The sequence below is a fragment of the Manis pentadactyla genome, chromosome 1 (genome assembly GCF_030020395.1).
Source record: "Manis pentadactyla isolate mManPen7 chromosome 1, mManPen7.hap1, whole genome shotgun sequence".
NCBI lineage: Eukaryota > Metazoa > Chordata > Mammalia > Pholidota > Manidae > Manis > Manis pentadactyla.
Window position 1 is genome coordinate 19,558,229 of NC_080019.1, and position 24,215 is coordinate 19,582,443.

General features: G+C 40.3%; 1 protein-coding gene across 1 annotated transcript in view; it reads left to right on the plus strand.

The window, feature by feature from the left end:
• Nucleotides 1-8,815: 8,815 nt before the first annotated feature.
• The window catches only part of EDNRA (endothelin receptor type A), a 54,519-nt gene continuing 39,119 nt past the window's right edge, over nt 8,816-24,215 (plus strand). The window contains exons 1-2 of the mRNA XM_036889001.2: nt 8,816-8,965; nt 13,180-13,667. Coding sequence (XP_036744896.2) covers nt 13,221-13,667 — 447 coding nt within the window. The 5' untranslated portion in view covers nt 8,816-8,965; nt 13,180-13,220. The remainder of the gene's footprint in view (nt 8,966-13,179; nt 13,668-24,215) is intronic.

Sequence of the window (24,215 nt, forward strand, 5' to 3'; positions counted from 1 at the left end):
AGCAGCCCTAGCAAATGAATACTGATATCCTCCCCAACGTATTCAAATCAGAAAGCTATAAACAAAGGTCCTTGAGATGTTGTCTAATCTATCTGTCATCCAGTAGGCAAATCCACCTCTTAAGTCTTCCAGCTGACAGATAAAAAGAGTAACTGAGAGGAATACCTGATATCCATGCGAGATGACTGTGCTGGAGACAGAGAACAGAATTCTGAAATCTAACTTCTAAATTCTTTACAGCACAAAGTTTGGACATCTGTTTCAGATAGTCGTCAGAGAGCCTTTGTTGACAAATGAAGATGAAAAATTTGGAAGGCTTTGCCACAGAGCACACTCTGCACTAAACATTACTTAAATTTTATCAATAAATACATGTAAAAAGCTAGGCATCTCAATCATTGTTTGACTCAGAATTCAGATAAGATATTGAAGAGCGTCTTCACCTTTTTAAAATATAAATTAGAAATGAGGAGGCTTCACTTCAGACTTAACATGTAAACTTCCTTGTCTCCTGTTCACTTCTGATTAAAAATACAGGCAGAATTGTTTCCCACTATTCCAAATTCCTTTTCCAAAAGTTATTGAGAAGTCTTGGGGGAAAAAAAAAAAAGAAAAAGAAAAATCTGGTGTAGTACAAGCTAATTATAGATGGTGTTGATTTTTCTTCCACATATTAAAAAAGTTCATTTAGCAAAAGATTTATACTAACTCCTTAGCAATGTTTCTGCATGTCTTTTCGTACTGTTTCTAATCACTAAGTTGTTGTGAATGTGTGTAAAGCAGAAGAGTTTGCCTAAAGGCTCAGCCTGACATCCTTAGAACAGTATTCCCCTTATTACCCATCCCCAGGACCCCTCCTCACTCTTCATGCCCTGTGACCCCTCTGACCACCCATTGTTTCATGAAATTCTTCTTTCTTCACATCACAGATGTTGCCTTTCCTGCTTTCCTGATGTTTCTTTCCACTGGACAAGCTTTCAGTTGTTGCTTACCCTTAATGCATGCTTTGAACAAGGCTCATCCTGGTTTCTCTGCACTTTGCTGTTTCACATTGAGTCACCAGATGAAATGCTTCCAACTCATGGCTTCAGTCACTGATGACCACACTCTTATATCTCAAGCCTGAAGCCCTTGCCTAGACCCAGACCTGTAATTCCATCTGCCCTTAGATATCACCACATCCACTTGAATGTTTTCACACCATTTAAATTGAGTTCTTTTTCCCATTTATATAAGCCCCTTTGGCCTCTCAAATCAGGCTTCCCTTTCCAGGTACCTTAATGAATTCACTGTCAATCTTCCTTACCTGCCCACTTTGCTTAATATTATGTGCAGTTCCTTTCATGCTGTAACAGCAGAGTTCAGTGGTTGTGACAGAGTCTGTAAGGTCCACAAAGCCAAATGTTTACTGGGTACCACTTTATGAGAGATGTTTGTGACCCCTATCTAGCAGATAGCACTTAGTGGGTTGATTTTAAGCTGACATTAGTGGGTTGTTTTTAAGCTGACACTAATGGGTTGTTTTTAAGCTGTTTTGCATATCTTTCCCCGCTTTAGACTCTAGGCTTCTTCATGATAGAGTCATGTCTTACTCATTGTTGTTTTTTTAAATCTCGATTCCTAGCACAGAACCTGACTCACGGTACTAATAAATACTGGTGAACTGTTTGGAACTCCCTCCAAAAAATTTTAGAGTCCCTTTTGGACTCTTCCTGCTTCATCCTGCAGATCCAATCTGCACCGCCTCCCCCAAAATGATTCTTGGTTGCATGAGATTGTTTGTAAAAATGGCTGCAATAATTCCTTCTCTCTCTTTCCATGCCCTTGGTTAGTTTCCTCCAATACTGACTCTGGGTTTGACCAATGGGATAATAGCAAATATGATACAAGTGACCCTTGAAGACTATTTGCTTGCCCTTTTCTTTCTTCTGATACCTCCGGATGAACGAGCCAGGCTAGCTGCTGGATGGTAAAAGACACCAGGCACTGATAACCCTTTACTCCAGCCGAGGTCTAGCCAGATATGCGAGCAAGGCCATCAAATATTAGCTGACTGGAGGGTCCTAAGGAAACTCTACTGCATGAATGAGCCCAGCTGTGGCCAGAAAAGAACCACTCCAGATAGATGAGCCTACTCCAAATTACTGACTCAAAATCATGAGCTAAAAGCTATTGCTGTTTTAAACCAATCTGTTGCAGGGAAGAGAGGGTTGTTATACAGCATAAGCTAGCTGCTCCATTGGTCTTCTTCATTTTCAATATCTCTGGGATTTGTGCCTTAAACTTTACCTCCAAACCACCAAAGAAGTGCCCATCACTACTTTATTCTCTACCCTTGTGAGGACAAGCATTGCCTCCTCGTAATGTTTCAACCAAAGTAACCATGTGTCCACATGGCCCCATCTCTGGGGCTGTATGTTAAGTATGTGGTCTGTCAATGGCCTGGGGCTGGCAAAACCTGGACCCACCTCATCACTGGAAACACCTTGTTGGAATGGGGGCACCTCTGATGAAGGTTTTGTTCCTTCAGGTGCTGGTCACACACTAATGATACCTTTTTGTCACACACATATACTCCGTCCCTTAGCCCCTGGCACACATGGAGTCATTGTCTCCTCACCTCATACAATCAATCCCTCCCTGTACATGATGAGAGCAGGGTGCAACCTCACCCAGGAGGCTGCTCCTGGACTCCCTGTGTGTAAGTCCCAATAAACTCTCAGGTCTCTTACTCTGTCTCCAGGTCTTTTCTTCAATCTCTCAAGTACTTTCCCATCAAAACTCACCCTGCTGGGTGTGAGATTGGATTTGTGATCACATGACTCTCATGCTTTATGCTAAGAAAACACACCAACCTGTCTTCATGCTCCTAGTTTCTATTTAGTATGTAAAACACATCTGCCAAATTAATCTTCCTAAAACTTTTCTTTCACCATATCCTGATCAATGATAAAGACACCTTATTTCTTAAAATCCATTTTATATGCTAAATATTTATTTTTATATCCAAAATATCCATTTGGATCTGGGAACAGTTATAAGCTCCGTGAGAAATGACTCACAAAGCACAACAAAGCCTATAGATAATCTTACCACTTCCTCTTACATATGAGTAAACTACCTATCCTATGCCTGTCCCACCATTGTATTTCAGAAGCACGTAACTTGTGTGGTTTCACAGGCTCACAGCTGGAGAGGAATTTTGCCTCAGGATGAATTCTCCAATGTGATGGTATTGGAGGTATTTGGAGGTGGAGCCTTTGGGAAGTAAATAGGATTGGATGAGATCATGTGGGCGGAGCCCTAATGATGGGATTGGTTCCCTTGTAAGAAGAGATACCAGAGGACACTGTATCTCTCTTTCTCTGTCGCTATCTCACCCTCTTACCATCTTCCACACTCTTTCCCTCTGCCATATGAGGACACAGCAAGAAAGCAGCTGTCTGAAGTCAGGAAGTGAGTTTTCACCAGAACCTGAGGAGACTGGTACCTGGTCTTGGACTTACAGCCTCCAGAAATGTGAGAAAATAAGTTCATATTTTATTATGGCAACCTGGCAACCTGAGGTCAGATAATTGGTCAACATCCAGAAGGCAAGAATCACTTGCATCTCTACCAATCCAAATTAATGCTTATTCCTATAGACAAGAATCTCTAGCATCGCTATCAAGTTTTCTACAATTTGCAGATGTAAAATAGCTCAATGATCATGAGAGGCACAGAGAAAACAGAAGAATGCACTAGGCAGGACACCTAGTGACCTTTTCTGCCAATTTCAAATCTATTAAGTTTCCCTGAGCACCTCTTTTGATTAAGTCTCCTTTATTCAAGCTTAGGCATTTTTTGTTTGTCGTCTCTTATGGCAAGCACAACCCACAGTTCTCAAGCCCCTACCAGCCTAAAAGGACATACCAGAGTCGGGTCACAATGCTGTCATCAGGGCACGGTGGTCTCTGTCCTCACTAGCAAATACTGGAATGCCCAGGCCCCTCCTGTCTTGCTAGAGGGACCCCTGCTGCAGGGTCGAATAAGCTCTACCCTGGATAATTGTTCTTCTTATGGCCAATTTGAGACATCAGATTCCCTTCCCGCTTTTACCTCTCTCCTTGGATGCCACTGATCTCCCTGACCTTGGTCACTCCTGAAGTCACTTAGTCATTCTTGAAGTCACTCGTGTTGTCATGCTGTTTATTCTGCTCTACCAGTCACCTCACTGACAAACAAGAAAGGAACAAAGAAAAGTGAAAAAAAGAGATCGTTTATTGAGCTCCTATTAAGTGCCAAGCCTTTAGGTCCTTTGTACTCTTTTTTTAAAACTCATGTCAGTTTTGCTTCTGCTTTGGTAGTTTAAAGTAAATTATATCTTCCCTAAAAGAATCTCTAAAATATAAGGTCATTCTTCTATATGCACCAAATAACCACATTTCATAAAATTTCACGTTTAATAAAATTAATAATTTCTTAATAGCATCTAACACATAGTCCAAATCTGAACTTTCCCAATTGCCCAAAAAATATCCTTTACATTTGGTTTATCTAAACAAAGATCCAATCTAGGATAGTGCAACTGATTGTCACACTTTTTTTGAGACCCTTTAAATCAAGAAAAATATGCCTTTTTCGTGGACTGACTTGTTGAAGAATCAGGACTAATTGTCTTATAAAATGTCATACTTTCTGGGTTTGTCTATTTCCTCATGGCATTTGTTTAACTTGTGCTTCTATCTCCTGTCTTTCCTAGAAGCTGGAATAACTAAAGCCTTGATTCAAGTTCAACATTTTGGGCCAGATGGCATGTGTCATCAGGGGACATTTAATATCTACTTACCTAATAATCAGTGACACTAAGATTGACTGATTTTTTCAGCCTTCTAATGAGACCACCAGCAGTTTACAAAACACTAAGCTACATTGTATCTTAAGCATTTTTTGATGAGAACCTGTTGTCTTGACCACCATGTGCATCATTATTGTAGTGAGAAAACAGTTTAGAATCTTCAGCCACCCATCGACAAGCTAACATTTTGGAATACTTCCGTTTGAAAACAAATGCCTGCAGGGAATTTCAATTAAAAATGGACCTTCAACTCACTGAGCTTGCTTTCTCTTCTTCAGGCCACTGATACTGGCTGCCAACAGCGAGTCTTGACTGTGGCATAGCCCAGCGTGAAGGCTGCAGGGACATGCTCAGATCTCTGATGTGCATTCCCCCAGTTTCTCCTCTTCTCCTCTTACTGACAGCTTTCCAGCCTTTCTTTATCTTTGTGGTTCTTCTCTGAACTCTTCATGTTTCCTTTCCCCCAGGGAACCCCAAAGTGAACATAACATTCCTAGCAAATACTGTGCAACTCCAATCCTTTATTGCATTTCAAGTTTGAGGATCTCAGGAATCAGCAATTGTGAAATCAATTTGCAAATCTAAATCAAGAAATTTAAATTCATAAGTACATTTACTCCAAGGATACATGAAAAGTTGGCTTTTAAGTGCTGCCTTGAGTACTTCTCCATCTTCAGCAATTCTTGTTCAGGAAATCAAATCAATAGTGATAATATGATGCTGCGAAAAGTCATTGCAACTACCACCGAAGTAATGCTCCACTTAATGAGCTGCCTAAAACAGAGAACAAGCATGATTAAGAAAGTCTCCCTAAAACTCAGAAGACCTGCAAAGCTGCATCCAACCTGCCTTGCAGGGAAAAGAGATAACCTTTGAAAGTCAGGTTGAAAAATTTAGTGAAATATATGAGTTATAGGAGGAATAGAGAGGTGGGACAAGTATATGAAGTGCTGGGTATGGGAAGAGGGGTTGCTGGAGGAAGTTACTTTGAATGAAAATTGGTTTAAACCCACTGAAGTCATTTTCCCCAAAGTACAGCAGAGAAAATGAGCATATAAATCTTCAACGGTGAAGGAAAGTTTGTGTTGTTCTCGCCTAGAATGAAGCAATCCCAAACCCTTATGGAGGCAGATCTCTGCTCGTGATCCACATAAACATTTATTTGTATTTAAAGATCTGTTAGAAGAGGAGTACATTCATTTTATGAACTTATAGGGCAGATCAACATGTAATACTGTACGAAGGCAGATTTTATCTCGATGTCAGGAAGAATCATTTTTATTGTGGTAAAATAAAGTAATATAAATTCATCATTTTAATCATTTTCAAATATATAGTTGTAGCATTAAGTATGTTCACATTGTTGTGCAACCATCACTACATCCATCTCCAGAACTTCTTCATCTTCCCATACTGAAACTCTGAAATACATTAAACAAATCCTCATTCCACCCTCTCCCACAGCCCATGGTAACCACTACACTACTTTTGGTTTCTATGATTTTGACTACTACTCTAAGTACTCATATAAGTGGAATCATACAATATCTGTCCTTTTGTATCTGGCTTATTTTCATTTAGTGTAAAGTCTTCAAGTTTCATTTACTTGTAGAATGTGTCAGAATTTCATTTTTTATGGCTAAATAATATTTTGTTGTATGTATATATACCACATTTTTCTCCCACTCATCCATGGATGGACATTTGGGTTATTTCCATCCTTTGGCTATTGTGAATAATGCAGCTGTGAACACGGGTGTACAAATACTTATTCAACTCCCTCCTTTCCATTCTTTTGAGTGTATACCCAAAAGTGGAATGGCTGGATCATGCAGTAATTCTTTGTTTAAGTTTTTGAGGAATTGCCGTACTGTTTTCTGCAGCCACCACACTATTTTACATTCCCACAAGCAATGAGCAAGGGTCCCAATTTCTCCAAATACTTGCCAATACTTGGTGTTTTCTGCTTTTTTGATAGTAGCCATTCTAGTAGATGTGAATGCAAAATTTTTAATACCTAGACCTGTACTGCAGTGGGATGAGCTGTCCCAGGAGGTACAGGCTGATGTGCTCTACCAAAGACTAGATGGATTGGCATGTTCATTTGTGCAAGTTGTGCACTGCCCAAGTCTATCCTGTTATAGGATGAGTTGGAACGGAAATCCAGCACATGTTTCACATTCCAAAGTGTGAACCCCAGTGTACTGTCCAGGGACTTCAGCTTTGACCTGAGCTAGTGGTACACTGAGCATGCAGTGTAGCTGCATTATTCACAATAGCCAAAGGATGGAAATAACCCAAATGTCAAGTAACTTTTTCTTACCTGAAAATATTGTCACCCTGCCAAACCATGTGCTTGAAGGGGTAGTGTGTTTTTTTTCTTCAGTGTAAATTAAGGCACTTATAAAATCTATTGGTTATCCTGGCTGGCTGACTCTGTCATGAGGAAGTTGTATTTAGAATAGATTAAAGCACAGGGTAATAGTTCCAGGTAACTATTAAGGCCCCTTTCAGTAGTGATATTCTGAGGATCTCTTTAATGATTTTACAAAATGCCCCTAAATTCTTTGACACTCCTCAAATTGACAGGTGAAGTCTATGTTCCTTCACCTGGAATCTGGGATCTGTAACTGCTTGACTAAGAACTTTGCAGAAGTGACGCCGTGCCGGTTTCCAAGCCCAGAGCTTAACAAACTGGCAGCTTCCACTTCCTGCCCCTTGGGACACTCCTTCTTGGAACTCGGCCACCACAGTGAGAAAGCCTAACCCGCGTTTTGGCGGGACACATGGAGAAAAACCAAACTCATCATCAAATGAATGACTTTGGAAGCAGAACCTGTAGCCTTAGCAAAGACCAGCTGTCCCAGCCAAGCTCCCCCCCCCCCGGAAATGGCAGATTGATGAGTTAAGTCAATGATCATTGCTTTACCTCTCTACCATTTGGGGGTTTTCTTTAGGTGCAGTAGATAACCAGAACAGTCTGTAATAAATGTGACCAGCACTCCAAACTCACATTTCCACAACAGACCTTACACCAGCAGTGCCCCGAAGCGTTCCAAGGCTAGGCCTTCTCTAAGGCACCCTCAGTTTTTCTCACATGTCACAGATAATGGCCTTTGTCTCTCATTTCCTGTCCACTCCCTAATTTAGGATAAAATCTCTCCGTATATAAAGACACTGACACCCATCTTTTGTGCTGTTCGTACCCTCATTGTTTGGATTTCTTGAGGACCCGTAGTTTTCTCTGAGCCGCACACATGACAGTTCCACAGACTGTCCAGGGGTTTCGGCTTTGACCTGAGCTAGTGGTGTTATAGCCTTGGGTGCTGACTTCAAGGGACAAGACAGTAGTAAAATGTACTTGATCCCATAAACTGTTGTTCACGTTGGCACTTGAACTTGCTGTAAGCTTAAGAGGGAGCATACAAGCCAAGCAAAGGGGCAGGGAAAACAGGAGAAACCATGCTCGGACCCCGGCTCCGTCTACAGCTTCAGTCGCAAATCAAACCTGCCCGCACTTACTAGGAACCCAGTGGGTTTCTCTGCAAGGCCTTCTTCAGTTCCAAGTCTTGTCTGTTAAACCACCCTCCTCCCTCGATTACTGCCCCCCCTCCACCTCCTCTCATCTTCATTTCGGGAAGGAAATAGTTAACGAGACTCCTGCCCTTCAGGGCCTGGGAGGGGGCGGCAGCTTTGTGCTTTAGAGCGGCTGCCGCCTAGGAGGGCTGGAAGGTTAGGTCGCTCCTGCTGTCCCAAAGTGGAGTACAAGGTCTGCGAGTTCTCGCAGAGGGGACGACAAGCAGGAGGCGTGTTCCTACGGAGTTTTCTTCTCCTCGGAGCCCCCCCGCCCTCCCCGCGCGCGTACAGTCATCCCTCCGGTCTGGCGACTGTGGACAAGAGGTGGAGAGGCTCCATCCCACCCAGGGGTCGGAGGCTGGAGGCTTGGGGAGACCCTCCCGGAGAAGCCGTGCCCAGGAAGTTCTTGGAAGCCGAGGCAGCTGTGCCTGCGGGGCCGCCGCCGCCGCGCCGGAGCCCGGGACGCTCGCCGCCCACCCTCTCCGGCTCGGCTTCCTCTCGCCCGGGCGCCGCGCGCCTACCCCGCCGCTGGCTGCGCCCCCCAGCTCCACGGTCGGTGCAACTCTTTCCTCTCGGGGACCCGAGCGGGGGTCGGGAGAGGTCGCCAGGGCCCCTGGGTTGGGAGGAGAGGCAAGCCGGCAGGTCCCCAGCCTGCGCCCTGCACCCTGAGCGACCCTCCGCGCAAGGCTGGCACCCACCTGCCCAAGGGCGCACGGCGGGGCGGGCACCTTCCCGGGAGGGGTGGGCTCCGGAAGCGTTTTGAGTTTAGGGAACGGATTGAAAGCCCCTCCATCTAAAGATCCGAATTCCGCCGGAGTCTAGATTTTTAGTCAAAAGCGAACCAACAATTCTCCCAGGGTCTCCCCTTTTCCCCAGGCTTGCAGGAACTTTGTAGACCATCACGCCCGTGTCGTTGGCTCCAAGCCTGTTCGTAGAGCTTGCCCTGCAGCCTTGTCTGGCTAGCCTGCTTCTCCTCCCCGCACACCCGGGGTCTGCCAAGAGCCGCCCAGGGCGCTGGGCGTGAGGCACTGATGTGCTTGGAAAAACCCCAGAGCAGCTAGGTTTGGAAACCTGCCTGTGGAGGTCTGGGCGTTTTGTTCTTTGCTCTCCTTTAAAGGGCACTTGTTGCCTTTCACGTGCAGAAAACAAGAGCTGTAATCAGTCTCTGTTTACACCATCCTAAAGGCGTTCGCTTAGAGTTGGCGACGGAGGGGGTGGGGTGGGAGGCATACTGAGGTCAGGCGTTGTCCCTAAGGAGAGTTGCTAATTTTTTACCCAGGGAGCAAAACCCACAGAAAACTTGTAAAAAGTTACTAGCTGTTTTGTTTGTTTCTTTTCTCTTCTATGTTTATAGCTCCCCTCTAAGTGTTAATTAGTTGTGAAACACCTTCGCAATCTTTTCATGTAAATTACCTGCTCTAAACTCAGGCCGTTTTGGTACGGTTGGAATTTCCAAATTACTCATTACAGGTGAACTTTGATCCTGAGAGTCTGAAATGTTAAATGGTTAAAGTGTACACATAAGGACTCAGTCCTCTTCCTTAATAATAGCTTTCGAACCTCCAGCAAATTCCTAGACCCCAAATATGAAGAATGCTGAATCTGAAAACCACGCCCTTCAGGTCTGAACCTGAGCTGCTTCTGTGGAACTGTGACTGACTGACTGTTGATCATGACTTAGATCCATGGAAATGAGCTCTAGATTCACCCTTGGAGGAACATGCATCCCGTTTGGAAGGGTTCTTTTGCTTGGTTTTGTGTTTTTCCCCCAGTGTACGCATGTACCTGCACCAAGTATCCCTCAGCTCTGCAGCTGAGTGTGTGTAGACAGCCGGTCAGCATGTCATCAGAAATGATTTCTGTGGTGGTGTCATTGGAGGAAGACGAGGAAGGAAAGTGATTTTAATGGTAGCTAGCTCACATTTTGATAAGAGCCCACAGCCTGGGCTTCCTGAGCTCCTGCCTCAGTCAGCCGACCAGGCAAACCAGCACGCTCCTGCTCGAACGCCAGCGGGACTGCTCCTGAGTGGCATCATAACCATGACAGCCAGGTCACGTCACTAGATACCCTCCTAGGGGACTCTAAGGGGCAAAGGGCCATCCATGCCATTTCCGGAAAAGGCCTTCTCTTATTTTTAAGGAAACTATTGCTGAAGGCTCCTTTCCGATGGGGAAACTGGGAGGCTTAGTCATTAAACAACACAAGATATTGAAGGATTCTTTCCTCCCACACCTACGATCTGAAGAGGAAGATAACAATATGCTTTGTTCCTAGAGCCCTGGCCTCCGATGTGGAATGGAAACAGTGGCATTGCGTAGGTCTATCAATATTTGGTTGGATACTCCAAACTGTTTTGAAGCAGGAAAAAAATGCACCTTACTTAAGTTTAGGCAGAACTGACAGGTACATACACAGTATGCCCCTAGCTTAGAAAAAATGATATTTTTATTAATTAATCAGACTAAGTCCTGTAAGCAAAGTAAAGTAAGGCATTATGCTTGTCTACCGCTTCTTGGCCATGAAACCTTGACTTGACTTTTTAAGACAGTTTTCTCCTGAGGACAGGCACACTTGGGAGATAATGTGGGCTGGGTTCCAGATCACTGCAGTAAAGCACACATTGCAATAAAGTGAGTCAAGTGAATTGTTTGGTTTTCTGGTGCATATAAAAATTATGTTTACACTATCGCCTATTAAGAATGCAGTAGCATCGTCTAAAAAAACAATGTACATACATTAATTAAAAAATACTTTCTTGCTAAAAAATGTGACCACCATCTGAGCTTTCAGTGAGTTGTGATCAGTGACCACAGATCACCATAAAAAAATATGGTGATGAAAAGTTTGAAATTCTGTGAGAATTACCATGTAACAGAGACACGAAGTGAGCCAGTGCTGTTAGAAAAAGGCACTGAGACTTGCTTAACACAGGGTCACCAGAAACCTTCAATTTGTAAAAAATGCAATACTTGTGAAACTCAGTGAAGTGTAGGGCAATAAAATGCAGTGTGCCTATCAAATGGGAACACTGCCATTGCCTGGTAGAGCTGTAAAGCTCAAGTCAGGTAACAGATCCATATATAATAGATGACTACTAGAGGTAAAATGCTACTGTTGCAGGTTCCAGGGAAAAAAATCTCAGGGTAAGGCAAAAGTATGAGGTATTTGCACCTTATATTTACTGTAGACCTTTTGTACAACTTGAATATATCTTATTCATTCCCTAAGCTTTATTGGTTTGCCCAGATACCTGTCAAAATTGCTAAAAGTGGTTACTACCAATCATATCATTAGACTCAGAAAAAGGACACAATTTTTAAAAATTAAATTATGACCTGGGTGTATATGCCATAGACACACAGAACTGCATAAATGAGCTTATAGTCTTCATTTAAAGATTCATAAAAACTCACAGAAAAGAAAATACATAAACTATGTAGATGGGAGGAGCAATTTTGATTTACCTTTGATTATTGTGTTATTACCAACCGCCCTCATTTTCCCAACATGTCTTCTTCAGGGATTCAGGTAGAAACCTAGACCTCCATGCAAGAAGGACCACTTGCTCTCAATAATTAAAAAAAATATCTCTCTTGAAAATGTCTAGTTACCTTCCCAAAGTCTATTGCTTCTTCAAAGCTCTGGAGAATTTGCTAAAATATTGTAGGTGCTCAGAAGACACCAGAATGAGAGACTGTGGCTTAGTAGTTAAGAGCTCAAACGCAGAGTCATCAGACTAGCCCACCTTAGTAGAACGGCCCACCTTGCACCTTCTGGCCCTGACAGGCTACTTGACGTCAGGTTCCCCATGTTTATAATGCACCTGTGTATCTGCTTCACAGGATCATATGGATGAGGGGGCATCACTCCTGTAAAGTGCTCAGCACAGCGACTGGGCATAATAAATGCAGCAATATAGGATGTTTAAGAGAGCACGGGACAAAGATCCCTTGGGAAACTAAATACTAGGCCTGCCTAGGAAAGCATTTCTCCCACTTTCACTCATTGGCAAATAGAGTGATGATCATTTCTGAGGAATGGAAAAGCAAAAATATTCCTGCCAGGGAAGTAGATTACATTAAACAACAAGATTTTCAATGAAATAAATGTTATCTATCAATTATATCCTTTTTGATTGAAACCAAGATTGTTCAATGTATTGATGGTGTTAATCAGAGTTCAGATTTTAAGTTAACATTTTGTAACTTTTTAAATGGCTACCTGTGCTACATTTTATTCCCACATTCATTATTTGCCATATGCAAAACAACACACATTTTGAAATATTAAGTTTTTAATTGCACAATTTGGTAATCTTATGTCTCAAAATATGTAACTTCTACTCATCATATAATGCCTTTTCTCTTCCATGAATAGATAAAATTTTATATCTCAATCTTAAAGATTTTTGTAATTCAACTTCTTATCAGCTTAGCTGCAGTGGAGATAAAAAATGGAACTTTTTATCTATTACTTGAAGGAAAAACTGACATATCTTCACCCGTATTATAACCTAGATCTAAGTATAGCTGAGGGTAGAGGTGAGAGAGACAGACAGAGATACAACGGGTCATAATGGGCTCTAGCAGCCTTGGTCTTCTCTGTTGTTTTCTGCCATGGGGTAACTAGACATAGACATTTCTTATCTAATTACCAAACAGGTACTACTTTTTAATTGAAGTAGTAAATTGAAGTAGTAAACTACCATCTTATTGGCAGCTGGATTTTGTAACCAAAATTCTTTTTCCCTCCTTTCTTTTTCCAGGTGGAAAAAAAAAAAGTGAGGGTGTAAAAGCAACTCATTAAATGCCATTTCCTCAAATTTGCATCAAGATGAAAACCTTCTGCCTCAGGGTGCCCTTCTGGGTGGCGCTGGTTGGATGTGTAATGAGCGACAATCCTGAGAGCCATGGCACAAATCTAAGCGCTCCTGTGGACGCTTTCACCACTTTTCGTGGGACAGAGCTCAGCTTCCTGGTCACCACCCACAGGCCCACTAACTTGGCTCTACCCAGCAATGGCTCAATGCACAATTATTGTCCACAGCAGACTAAGATTACTTCAGCTTTCAAATACATTAACACTGTGATATCTTGTACTATTTTCATCGTGGGAATGGTGGGGAATGCCACTCTGCTCAGGATCATTTACCAGAACAAGTGTATGAGGAATGGCCCCAACGCGCTGATAGCAAGCCTTGCCCTTGGAGACCTTATCTATGTGGTCATTGATCTCCCTATCAATGTGTTTAAGGTAGGAAAGTAACCACAAATGTATTTCCAGGTTTGAACATATGCTCTGATTCCACAGGAAGAGTTGCTGCAGACTTTTCTGACCTTTGGAATTTTCACCTTTGTTTTTTTACTGAGAGTGATTTCTGTTACCTTAAAACTTGATGGCATTTTAAATTTTCATTATTTGTTAAGTCTTACACATATTTGCTACCTAAATTGGAGCCAGGTAGTATTTCAGGGATGACTCTTCCAAGTCTTGGTCTTTGATGACTCAGATTCTCATGCCAGCTCTTGGCTTCCAGTGGATGGGTGATTTGGGGATGAATACTGGATATTTCTGAGATTCGGTTTGCAGGGTGAGACCTACTATGTCCAAAAAGTACTGAAATATACCTTCAGTTTCAGTTACCTTTTTAATATAATGCTGTTCAGAAGGCAGATATCCTCAGTATGGCTTGAAATGAAAGTACCTACTTTATTTTATTTTTGATTAAAGTATCATTGATATACAATCTTAGGAAGGTTTCACATGAACAACATTGTGGTTTCAGCATTCACCCATATTACCAAGTCCCCCCACCTTACTCCAGTGCAGTCACTGTCTATCACACTAGTAAGAGGCTTTAGAGTTTTTACTTGACTTCTCCTTGCTGTAAAGTACCTGTTTTATTTTGACTGTATTGATAATTGAAGCCAAAGGATAGGCTGGCTTCCCTCAGTTATCTGAGTGACTTAGAGATAATGGGGTCCATGTGATAATAGTCAGTGTTGACCTTGTTGAGCAGCATTAGTAAAACCATTTAAAATAGGCGTCCATTTACTGCTGCCTCATTCATTTCTCCAATGTTTGTGTGTGGAGCGCCCACTGTGTGCCCGCCTCAGAGTAGGCAGAGTCCAAAGACCTGTGAGACAAAGTTAGTATCTCAATGGGAGAAGCAGATAATAACCCACCGTCACTGTGATCACCTCGTGTTAGGGACCATCTAGTACCAAAGAAAACTATTCCATATTTGGTCTAGTGGTTGCGAGGAGAAAATTACTGCAAGAATTCAGATGGAGTAAAATTCAAGTGAAATTACATGATCTGTGCCAGATGTTATGGAATGTCTTTATTCAAAGCCCAGGAAAAGTATTTTCCTCAGCCTTTATTTTTTTCTTCTATGTACTTTCCACAGAAAGCCATTCTGAAATGTGACTTTAAGTGGCAAGTTTTGTTTGGAGATACAATAAAGTTTAAGTAGAATAGTAGCCTCTCAGTTTCCAACAGATAAACTGGCAAAATTATTCCAGCCTGCCAGAAAAATCAGTGGTCTAAAAGTAAAGATGAAAACAATGATTACAACTTTGAACCTTATAAATAAAAAACACTTCAAAACTATGTTTGCATAGTTGAGGAAATTAGACAACAAATAATCAAAAGAAAAAAATATCACATACCATCTCTTCCCACAGACTAGCAATCAAAACATGTGTTTTCTATTTTTCTATTTGCATTTAAAATGGGATTTTAGAACCAAGCTAGGACACAAAATTGAAAATGTGTAATTAATTTAAAAGGCTTAGCATATGCTCCAGAACTTTAACTGTTCTCTCTTAAAAGGTTATTAATTTTCTCCTTATGAAATACGTGTCCTCAACATTTGATTTTCTCATACATCTCTCTTTAATTAGTAGATTTGAAACTGCTAATATGACTTATTCAAAATGTGGCTCCTCGGCAGTCACAGGGTGCAGTATTAAACACTGATTATTCATCCTTATATACTAGTTAAGCAACCCGTCACGGCTCCGGAGAGTAATTAGCCATCCCTGCATTAACAAGTACCATTCGACCTTGTACAGAGCAGCTTCTTGGTAAAACAGTATCTGTGACTGCTGGGAAGACTTGCTTATTTCTTTGAGGGACTACCTGCCAATCACCAGACTAAACTTCATTCCTGTTCCATAGCAACATTTTCAGTCAGATCATCTGGAATATCTCCCAATTTGGTGAAAATTCAAATACAATTTTGTATTACATTCATATAGCAACAGATAAAAATGAACACATCCTATCAAACTGTATGGTTGTTCCCTCTTGGGAATCCAGTGCCTTGGATACCTTACTGTAATTCTAGATAATGTGGACCGTTTGGCATGTTGTTACATCACAGGAGTGCATTTGTGTAATTCCTATTTTTCTAAAACTCATGTAACTAATCATTTAACCATTAATTTTAGAAAGTGAACCTTCTGGGTTAAAAAAATATTTTTCATTCATGTCAGTCTTTTTCCAGAGGAAAAGAGAAAAATATTAGATGAACTAAAAAATCTCACCCTATTTAGGGGTTGTTTCTCCTTCCTTCTGTTGGTTCGCTTCTCTAGTTCGGGAGACCCCAGGGTGTTGCTGTTTCTTGGATTTCTGCCTGGGATGGTCAAAAGGGGTCCCTCCAGGCAATGTGAGCGCCTGGCCCTGAGGCCATTCCTCCACTCTACCTTCTGCTCCAAGAGGCTCGTGCTTTGGAGTCTCACACATCAGACCTGTGGATTCCTCGACCATGTCAAGCTACCCACATATTGCAGGGCAAGGTGGCACCTCTCCATCGCCCTTTTACCATTATGTTAGTGCTGGGTGGCTCTGGAAGGTCAGCAGGCATGGAAGAGAGGGTCACTCCACACCTGAGTTTCCAGAAATTTCTTACTTGATCTCTGTATCTTTAGGGTTTCTTCCCTTCAGATTATACTGGACTTTGCTTCTACTTACTGATGAAAATATCCAGGTGCTCCCATGTTTAGTAGCCAAGGTCCTCCGCACTCTGGCCACGCTGACCTACTTCTTACCAGTTGCCAACATGCATGCTCAGCTCCTGTTGGAATGCCATCCCTACCCCTAAGTAACCTTCTGTGCCATGAATAACATTTTCAGAGAGGCTGGATGTAGTTACTGAATTGCTTCTGCTGAAGCATTTATAAATCCCTAAATTGAAAAATGAGTTAGGTCTAGAGTTAAATACATCACATAGAGAAGAAATAAACCAAAAAGTGGAGAGAAAATCCTCTGGACCTTGCTTACACTCACACACACACACACACACACCACATGCACAGACACACTATGTGGTGATAAAATCAGTCTGAGACAGTAAAACGTGAGCAGAAGGAACCAAAGGAAGCAAGTGGCAGTTATCTTCCCTGTTTTCAAGCAAATAACAATGTTGAAGAAAAGCTATTACCAAGTTTATTAAAGGAATAGTCTAATTTTTAATTCTGCAAAAAGCATAATTGTGCAAGAGGAGACCCACAAAAGGAGGAGAGAGGAGGGGAAAGAGGAGATTCTTTCAAATACCCACACGTCCCATCTAAGTGTGATGAGATGGTATCATCTGAACTGAAGACAGATTCAATTTGCCAAGAAACTTCATTATCTGATACCCTGAATTTTCAAGAAATGCAAACATTTGGCCAATTAATCCATATGTAAAATATTTATATACAACAGCAAAACAATTAAAACATTGTATCTGTGTTCACAAAAATAATCTTCAATTACTGAATGCCAACATAAGTATAGAATTTAATAATTATATTCTTTAATGGTACATGAGATTGTGTTTATGTTTATAGAATGTTTGCCTATAGGGAAAGTAGGTTATAATTGTGAAAAGAGTGGAAACCCAAACATGGTGTTTGTTTGTGCAGGGGTGGGCCAGAGCTTGGCACCACAGGCTTTCAGGATAACTGCTTACACATGTGTGCACACAGATATGCCCCAAAAAGTGCTGTATCTCCGCCTGTTGAGTAGAAACAGAATGTGGAGAAATATATGTATGAGAAAAATAGAGTACGAAGGATTAAAATGGGGCCATGGGAAGAGAGAAGTTGAGTCCAAGAAATCTCTTGACATGCATGGCAGGGAGTTGAAGCCAGTGATGTCACAGATGATACTGTAGGTGAGTAATGTCTCCATTTAGCACAGCGGGTAAAGCGGATCTGTAGAAAGAGTTAAAGAGCTAGTGATAGAATCCAGTAACTGATGGTTGATTACTAACGGCATCCACTCCAAGCAACCACCTCTTATTGAGCACAACAATGAAAATATAATTTCTGCATGGAAATTATCAGGAATATTTTGCAATGGAAAGTCAAGCCTCCCGATATGTTGCTCTGGCAGAGGAGCTGAGCAATGTGGAAACCAGAGACGCTCATACATAGCCAGTTATCTCCATATTCACACAGCCTTTGACATCTTGTGCAACTGGGATCCATCTTGGGGCAGCCATACAAGAGCTGTTTCTTGATAACATCAAATCACCAAGGCAATTTCAGTAAATTCTCAAAGAATCAATTGCCACAACACATAGACTGTATGCCTCATAGTAGTCATTCCATAAATGCATTTTGATATGATTGGGGTCTTTACTGTTAAAATTAACTTCTAATCATATTTTTCTGAGACCTTCAAATTAAAGTGATGATGATGATAATTTATCAGAGAGATTCTTCATTTATGGACAAGGCATAGGAGAGTATCTGTGGTCTGCACATACTATTCCCTCCAGATGGTCAAATTACCACTGAAGTGCATGTGTGATAATGATGTCATTTCCCTATTATTCATCATCAAGCAAATAAAAATAGACCTTTTCTCATGCATTCCCATAATAGTGTTAGAATCATAAAATTAGGTATAGGAACTGTATGCTCTGAATTTTAAGAGAGAAAATGTGTCCCTTGACCAAGATCTCTGCCCTTTGTTGGTGCAATGCAACCCAGCTGAATGTCCTATTGGGCAGCCCTGACCAGCCACCGCCCCAGGCACTTCTCTCCGTGCTTTCCCTCTACCTTTCCCTCCGGCTAACCTGGCCTATTTGGGATTACCAAGGTGATCCTTCTACCTGGACTGTTTTTCCCTCATACTTCCTCTGGTTTACTCCACTTTGTTCTTCAGATCTCAGCTTAATCATCTATTTGTCTGGCAACTTAGTGCCTGTGACTGAGTTAGTGCCGTTCTTGTGTGCACTACGACACCCTCAACTAACCCACACTTTTAACACACACTCTACTGTATTGGCCAACTCACTTGCCCATCTGCCCCACTAGACTGCGAGTTCCTTGAAGCAAGCTGCCATCATCCTTATTCATCACTGTATCTCCTGCACCAGCACTGTGCCCAGCTTAAAAATATTTGATGAATAAGTAAAATAAGAAAATGCACTGTATTTGCCTCTGTAAGAATGTTTTTCTCTCACACAATTCCAGATCTAAAGTCAGACTTGCTTTTAAAATTTATTGAATTTCTGCTTTTTTCCTGTAAACTGGGAATATATCAGGGCTCATAAATCTGAGAGAAGTGCATGCACAGCAGAGTAGTCCGTAACAGGATGATTTTACCCTTTTCCCCTTGTCTTTAGAGGTCAAGTTCTTTTTCTATGTTTCATGCATTGTGTTGTTTAATCTCCTCTCTAGGGCCTATAACCAATTGAAGAGTCTCTTCAGGATTTCTGGGCATTATGCATCCTTTGAGTATAGTTACAATCATGGTTTCAATTAAAATCCTAAATCTACAAGTCATGTGGAATGTCAAAGTAATACTCATATCACAAAAGATTTTATTGGCTTTTTAGAGAACAGGAAATAGGTTGATTTTCTGGAATTGCTAAGACATATGCACGCTGCAAAAGTTCATTATGCTAACCAGCTGATTTAAGACTGTATGTACATATAAAGTGACAGAGTGATAAATTTATTACCTAATTTGCTGTCCTAAGGAAGTTGCTGTCTGGAAAGTCTTCAGAACCCTCTCCAACTCTACCTCCCATTCTGACTTTTCGTTTCCTGTGTCTGGGAACCTCATTGCTTTCTCTCATGGCCATGTTAACTAATTATTCTCATGTGAAGTTACTCTGCTAACCCACAGCACTTGGCTCGCAACACAGTTATTGCCATTTGGGGGTTGGGGGATGGAAACAGTCCATAGCTGCGAGATTGTTCTCATGGCTGAGGAGGAGAGATGGTTTCAGTCCTCTTCTCATTAGGAAGGTGTTGAGATGCAACAAGCATCGTGGCTGAGGATATTCCTCCATCGAGCAGTTCAACTCATGGAAGAGGTTGCCATATTCTAAATTTAACATGAAATAGTGATGCATACAAGTTTTGCTTTTAAGAAAAGAATTTCACATAATACACTGTTTGGTGTATTTTTGTGTGTGTAAATGTTGCACTAATTCCAGCATTCTGATCAATAAAAGCAGATACTCTGGTTATTTTATTCTGAAATATTTCCATACTGTCTTTATCTTAGAAGTTGCAAGAATGTGTTACTTCTTATCATGCAAAGTTTATAGTTGGTATAAAGAGTGTGTGAACTAAAATGAAACGGATGGCAAACCAAGCTTACTGTCTCTGAAGTTGACTCTTAGACTGGAGTGGTTAAATAAGGAATGTTCTAAGAAATTCTGTCAAAATAAATTTGATATGCTGCCAGAAATTCTACAACTGCTTTCTGGATCTACCATATTCTCCTGGGAGTTAGAATAACTGCTTTCTGTAGCTACAATTTTATTTTTAACTAAGTCTAGTTTTTCTTGGAAAAACTTTGCTACGGTGTAAAGTTAATAGTTGAAATTACATTCAATAATAGGATTGACTATAAGTTCACTGTTAATTTTTGGTAGCCTTATTTTTAAATTTGAACATCAAAAACCTTACAAAACCACATGCTCTGAAATGTTTATTTAATTTGGAAGGTTTGAAGTCCCCACGGTCCTAGACTCAGGAAGCAAACTTCAAGGCTGTCCTTTAAAAGATTTAATGTTATTTTTGAATATGCAAATTTAGAGGTCACTTTTTAGAATTTAAACATCTCTAAGATTTTCACTGCATTGTTTGCAATCACAAGTTTTAAAACAGCTTACTTATAGACCTATACTGGAAGCTAGTCCAATTGCGCTTCTCATAACACTTATCCTAAACACAGTAGTCCTACTATTTTAGATCAGATCTTATACTAGAAGGGAGCAGGAATGGCAACTGATTGACCATTTCATTACTCAGTTACATCCGGTCTTTCTTCTTTAAATGTTCTTCATTTACTCACTCAATAAATATTTATTGAGCTCCTGCTATATACCAGTCATTGGGGAAACGGCAGTGAACAAAAAGAAGGCAATTATCCTTATCTTCATGGAGTTTCTATTCTAGTGGAAAAACAAGACAGTAGGCGAGTTAAATAAGTAAATATGTAGTATGTGAGATAACTGCTAAGGAGAAAAGTAAAATGGGAAAGAGGAATAGAAAGAAGAGGGAGGATATTAATTTAATTTTTTTATTGAGGTACATACAAGAGGATATTAATTTTAGAGTGAGGGTCTGACAAGGGTATCCATAAAAGTGATAGTTTAATAAAAACCTTAAAAGGAACAAATCATGCCACTATCTAAGGTAAGAGCATTCAAGCCATGGGAAATAGCAAGTGCAAAGGTCCTGAGCTAGACATATGCCTGGAGAGTTAAAGGAACAGCAAGGAGGCCATCGTGGGAGAATGGAAGGGAGACTAGTAACAGATGAGGTCAGAGGAATATGGGGTCAGGGAAGGTGATGGGGAGACGCAGATAATGTAGGGCCAAATAATAGAGTGGCCATATAATTTATTGTCCAAACCAGGATATTTTGAGAGTGAAAGAAGACACTGTCAGTAATTGCATCTGGACTATAGGCATAAACCAAGACAGTCCTGGAAAAACAGGTAACATAGTTACCCTATCTGTATACCTTTATTAAGCCTTTAGCCTTTTCCTCTGAATGTATTAAGAAAGTTTTTAGGTTATAAGCAGATGAATGAAATGATCTGGCTTACATTTTAACAAGAACATTCTGGCTATTGTGTTGAGAAGCATTTCCTGAAACAATAAAAGAAAAATAATGAGTCTTAAAGTATGTTATGTACACCAATATATAATATGAGAATAATATTACCTAAAGGTTAATTAGTGTTTACTCTTTGCCAAGCTAACTCATTTGATCCTTGCAATAAACCTTATGCTGCAGTACTGCTGCCTGAAAATGAAGAAACTGAGGCAGTTTTAAGGAATTGCCTCAAGGTTATGGAGATGGCAAGTGGCAGAGCTAGGATTTGGGTCCAGTCTGATCTTGGAGTATGTGCTGTTAGCTAACTGCCACACTGCTTCTATTCCATATGCTCATAAAGCAAACTTTATAGTCATCTAAATGTCATCCCTAGTACAGAAATGTATTTTCAAAGACTGCGTTCAGAGATGAAGTCATCCCCTTTGCTCTCCTGCATCATAGCCAACAGCTTCTTTAGTTGCTTATTTCAGGCAGAAGTCACACATTGTACAGGAAAACATGTACAATACAGAGATTGCTCTCCAGCATCGATAGCACTTACATTGTGAGTCTTGCCAACTGCATCGGAACATCTGGTAAACAGATTTTTGTATTCTATACTCATTGTCATGACAGTGAGGTCAGCTGACAGAAAGGAGCCAGAAGATAAAAAAAAATACACTGAAAGGGAAGGCTGAGGTCTTTGATGGACTGATTGCCTAGACATGTACATCTGCTCATCTGTTCAAAGGAACAGTTTTTGCCAAACTGGTGTCTTACTCAGTTTTCACTGGAAAGGGTAGGTAACTTGTAGGCAGGAGACAGAAAAACGAGTGTCTTTGGCTAGTCCATAGTTTCAGGTGGGAGGAGAAACATCAAATTTTATGGATAAAACTAAATATTGCATTTCAAGACCTTTCTTGGGAGTTAAGAAGGACATGTAAAAGCCTAACAGATGGCATTTGGGAATATGTTTCAACTGGTATTTGAAGCTAGAAATCCTCAATTTTTTAAAATTTATATATGAAGTATAGGTTTTGTGAAATGGCTCCATTAAATCTAAACCTCTTTGAATAAGGAACATTATTAATAGCCCCGATTTTCAAAGCAGCAAGTAAGGCTGTTCAGAACTAAGGCTCTGAACTATTAAACATGTGCAGATTGTCCATATCATCACCTGTCAAAATATGAAAAGTAATGAGCACTCATCTCTTTGCCACATATTAAATAATATACTATGTGCCCCTTCCCACATGAGTTTTATGGTATATAAAGCAATTCTGTAGCACGTTTGTACCAAAAAAACAAAAACCTCTGACCACTGTGAACTTTTGGCGTAGTTTCACACAGTAAAAATATCTAGAGCACTCCAGCATTTCTCTTTTAAAATAGTATCACTTATGTCATAAATGCTGTGCTTCTTTTCATATTTACATTGTTTAACAAACTTGATTTTCTTTTAGAAGTTAAGCCTATGAAAATTAGGGTTGTGTTACATCATTGAATAGCTGTAATACTTAGTGAACTTCTAAAACATTTTACTGAAGTATAATGTACATACAGAAAAATGTACATATCATAAGTACAGCTCCATGGATTTTCACAAAACAAACACATCTGTGTAACTAGAATCAAGAAACAGAGCATTACCTGCATCCAGAAGCCCCTTGGTCACTAACTTCCAAGGCTGCCACTTTCTTGACTTCTAACGGCATGAATTTTTTTGCCTATTTTTGTATTTTATAAAAAAGGAAATGTATGATATATACTTTACTGTCTGACTCTTTTTGTTTAACATTATGATTTAAGAGTGGCCCGTGTTTTTGTGTTTAGTTGTAGTTTATTTATTCTCATTATTGTATAAGTACTTCACTGTCTGAATATGTCAAAATGTATCCATTCCACTGTAGGTAGACATTTAAATAGTTGCCAGTTTTGAGACACTATGAATAGTACATCTATGGACATTCTCATATGCATCTTTTTGTGCACATATGCAAGCTGAAAAATATATATATACACACATATAAAACCTATATATATGTATGTATAAAAATATATGTAATACTTATATACCAATACATATGCCTATATAGTAAATATATACTTTTAATATAAATCTTGATCATAATCTTCTTATATTTTGGTCATGAATTATGGAAGACTCTACCAGGGCATGGTATGGTATTAGGAAACTAGGCAAAATTTCCTAGACAGAATTCTTTTGTAATTCTAAAAGCTCTGAAGACCTGTATGGCATATGTATGAATTTTGTTCATTATAATTCTTTGCCTTTCAAGAAAATCTATTATTTGTCTCCATAATGGATAATCCCCAAATCAACCTACACATATATTGTCTATAGAAAACACAGAGAAGTGTAGGATAGTCATGCCTCTGAGTTGCTCACATACTGCTTGAATATATAAACATATATTCAACCAAGTTAGCCGGAATGTCAGGGGAAGTTTATACATCAATGTTTTGTTGAATTTTTTTGAGACCACTGAACACAAAAAAGGCTAGATTTTAAATGTGAAACACATATTAACACTTTTCTTTGAAAACAGAAAACTGTTGTCTCTCCTTCCAAAATAATACATACAAGCTAAGACAAAATCAAATTAATCTCAAGAAACATAGAAATAAAACTAGGTTTTAGTATTTTTCATTACTACATAATAAATTTCATTCATTACATAATAAATGGTCACTTATTTTAAAACACACCATGAAACACATT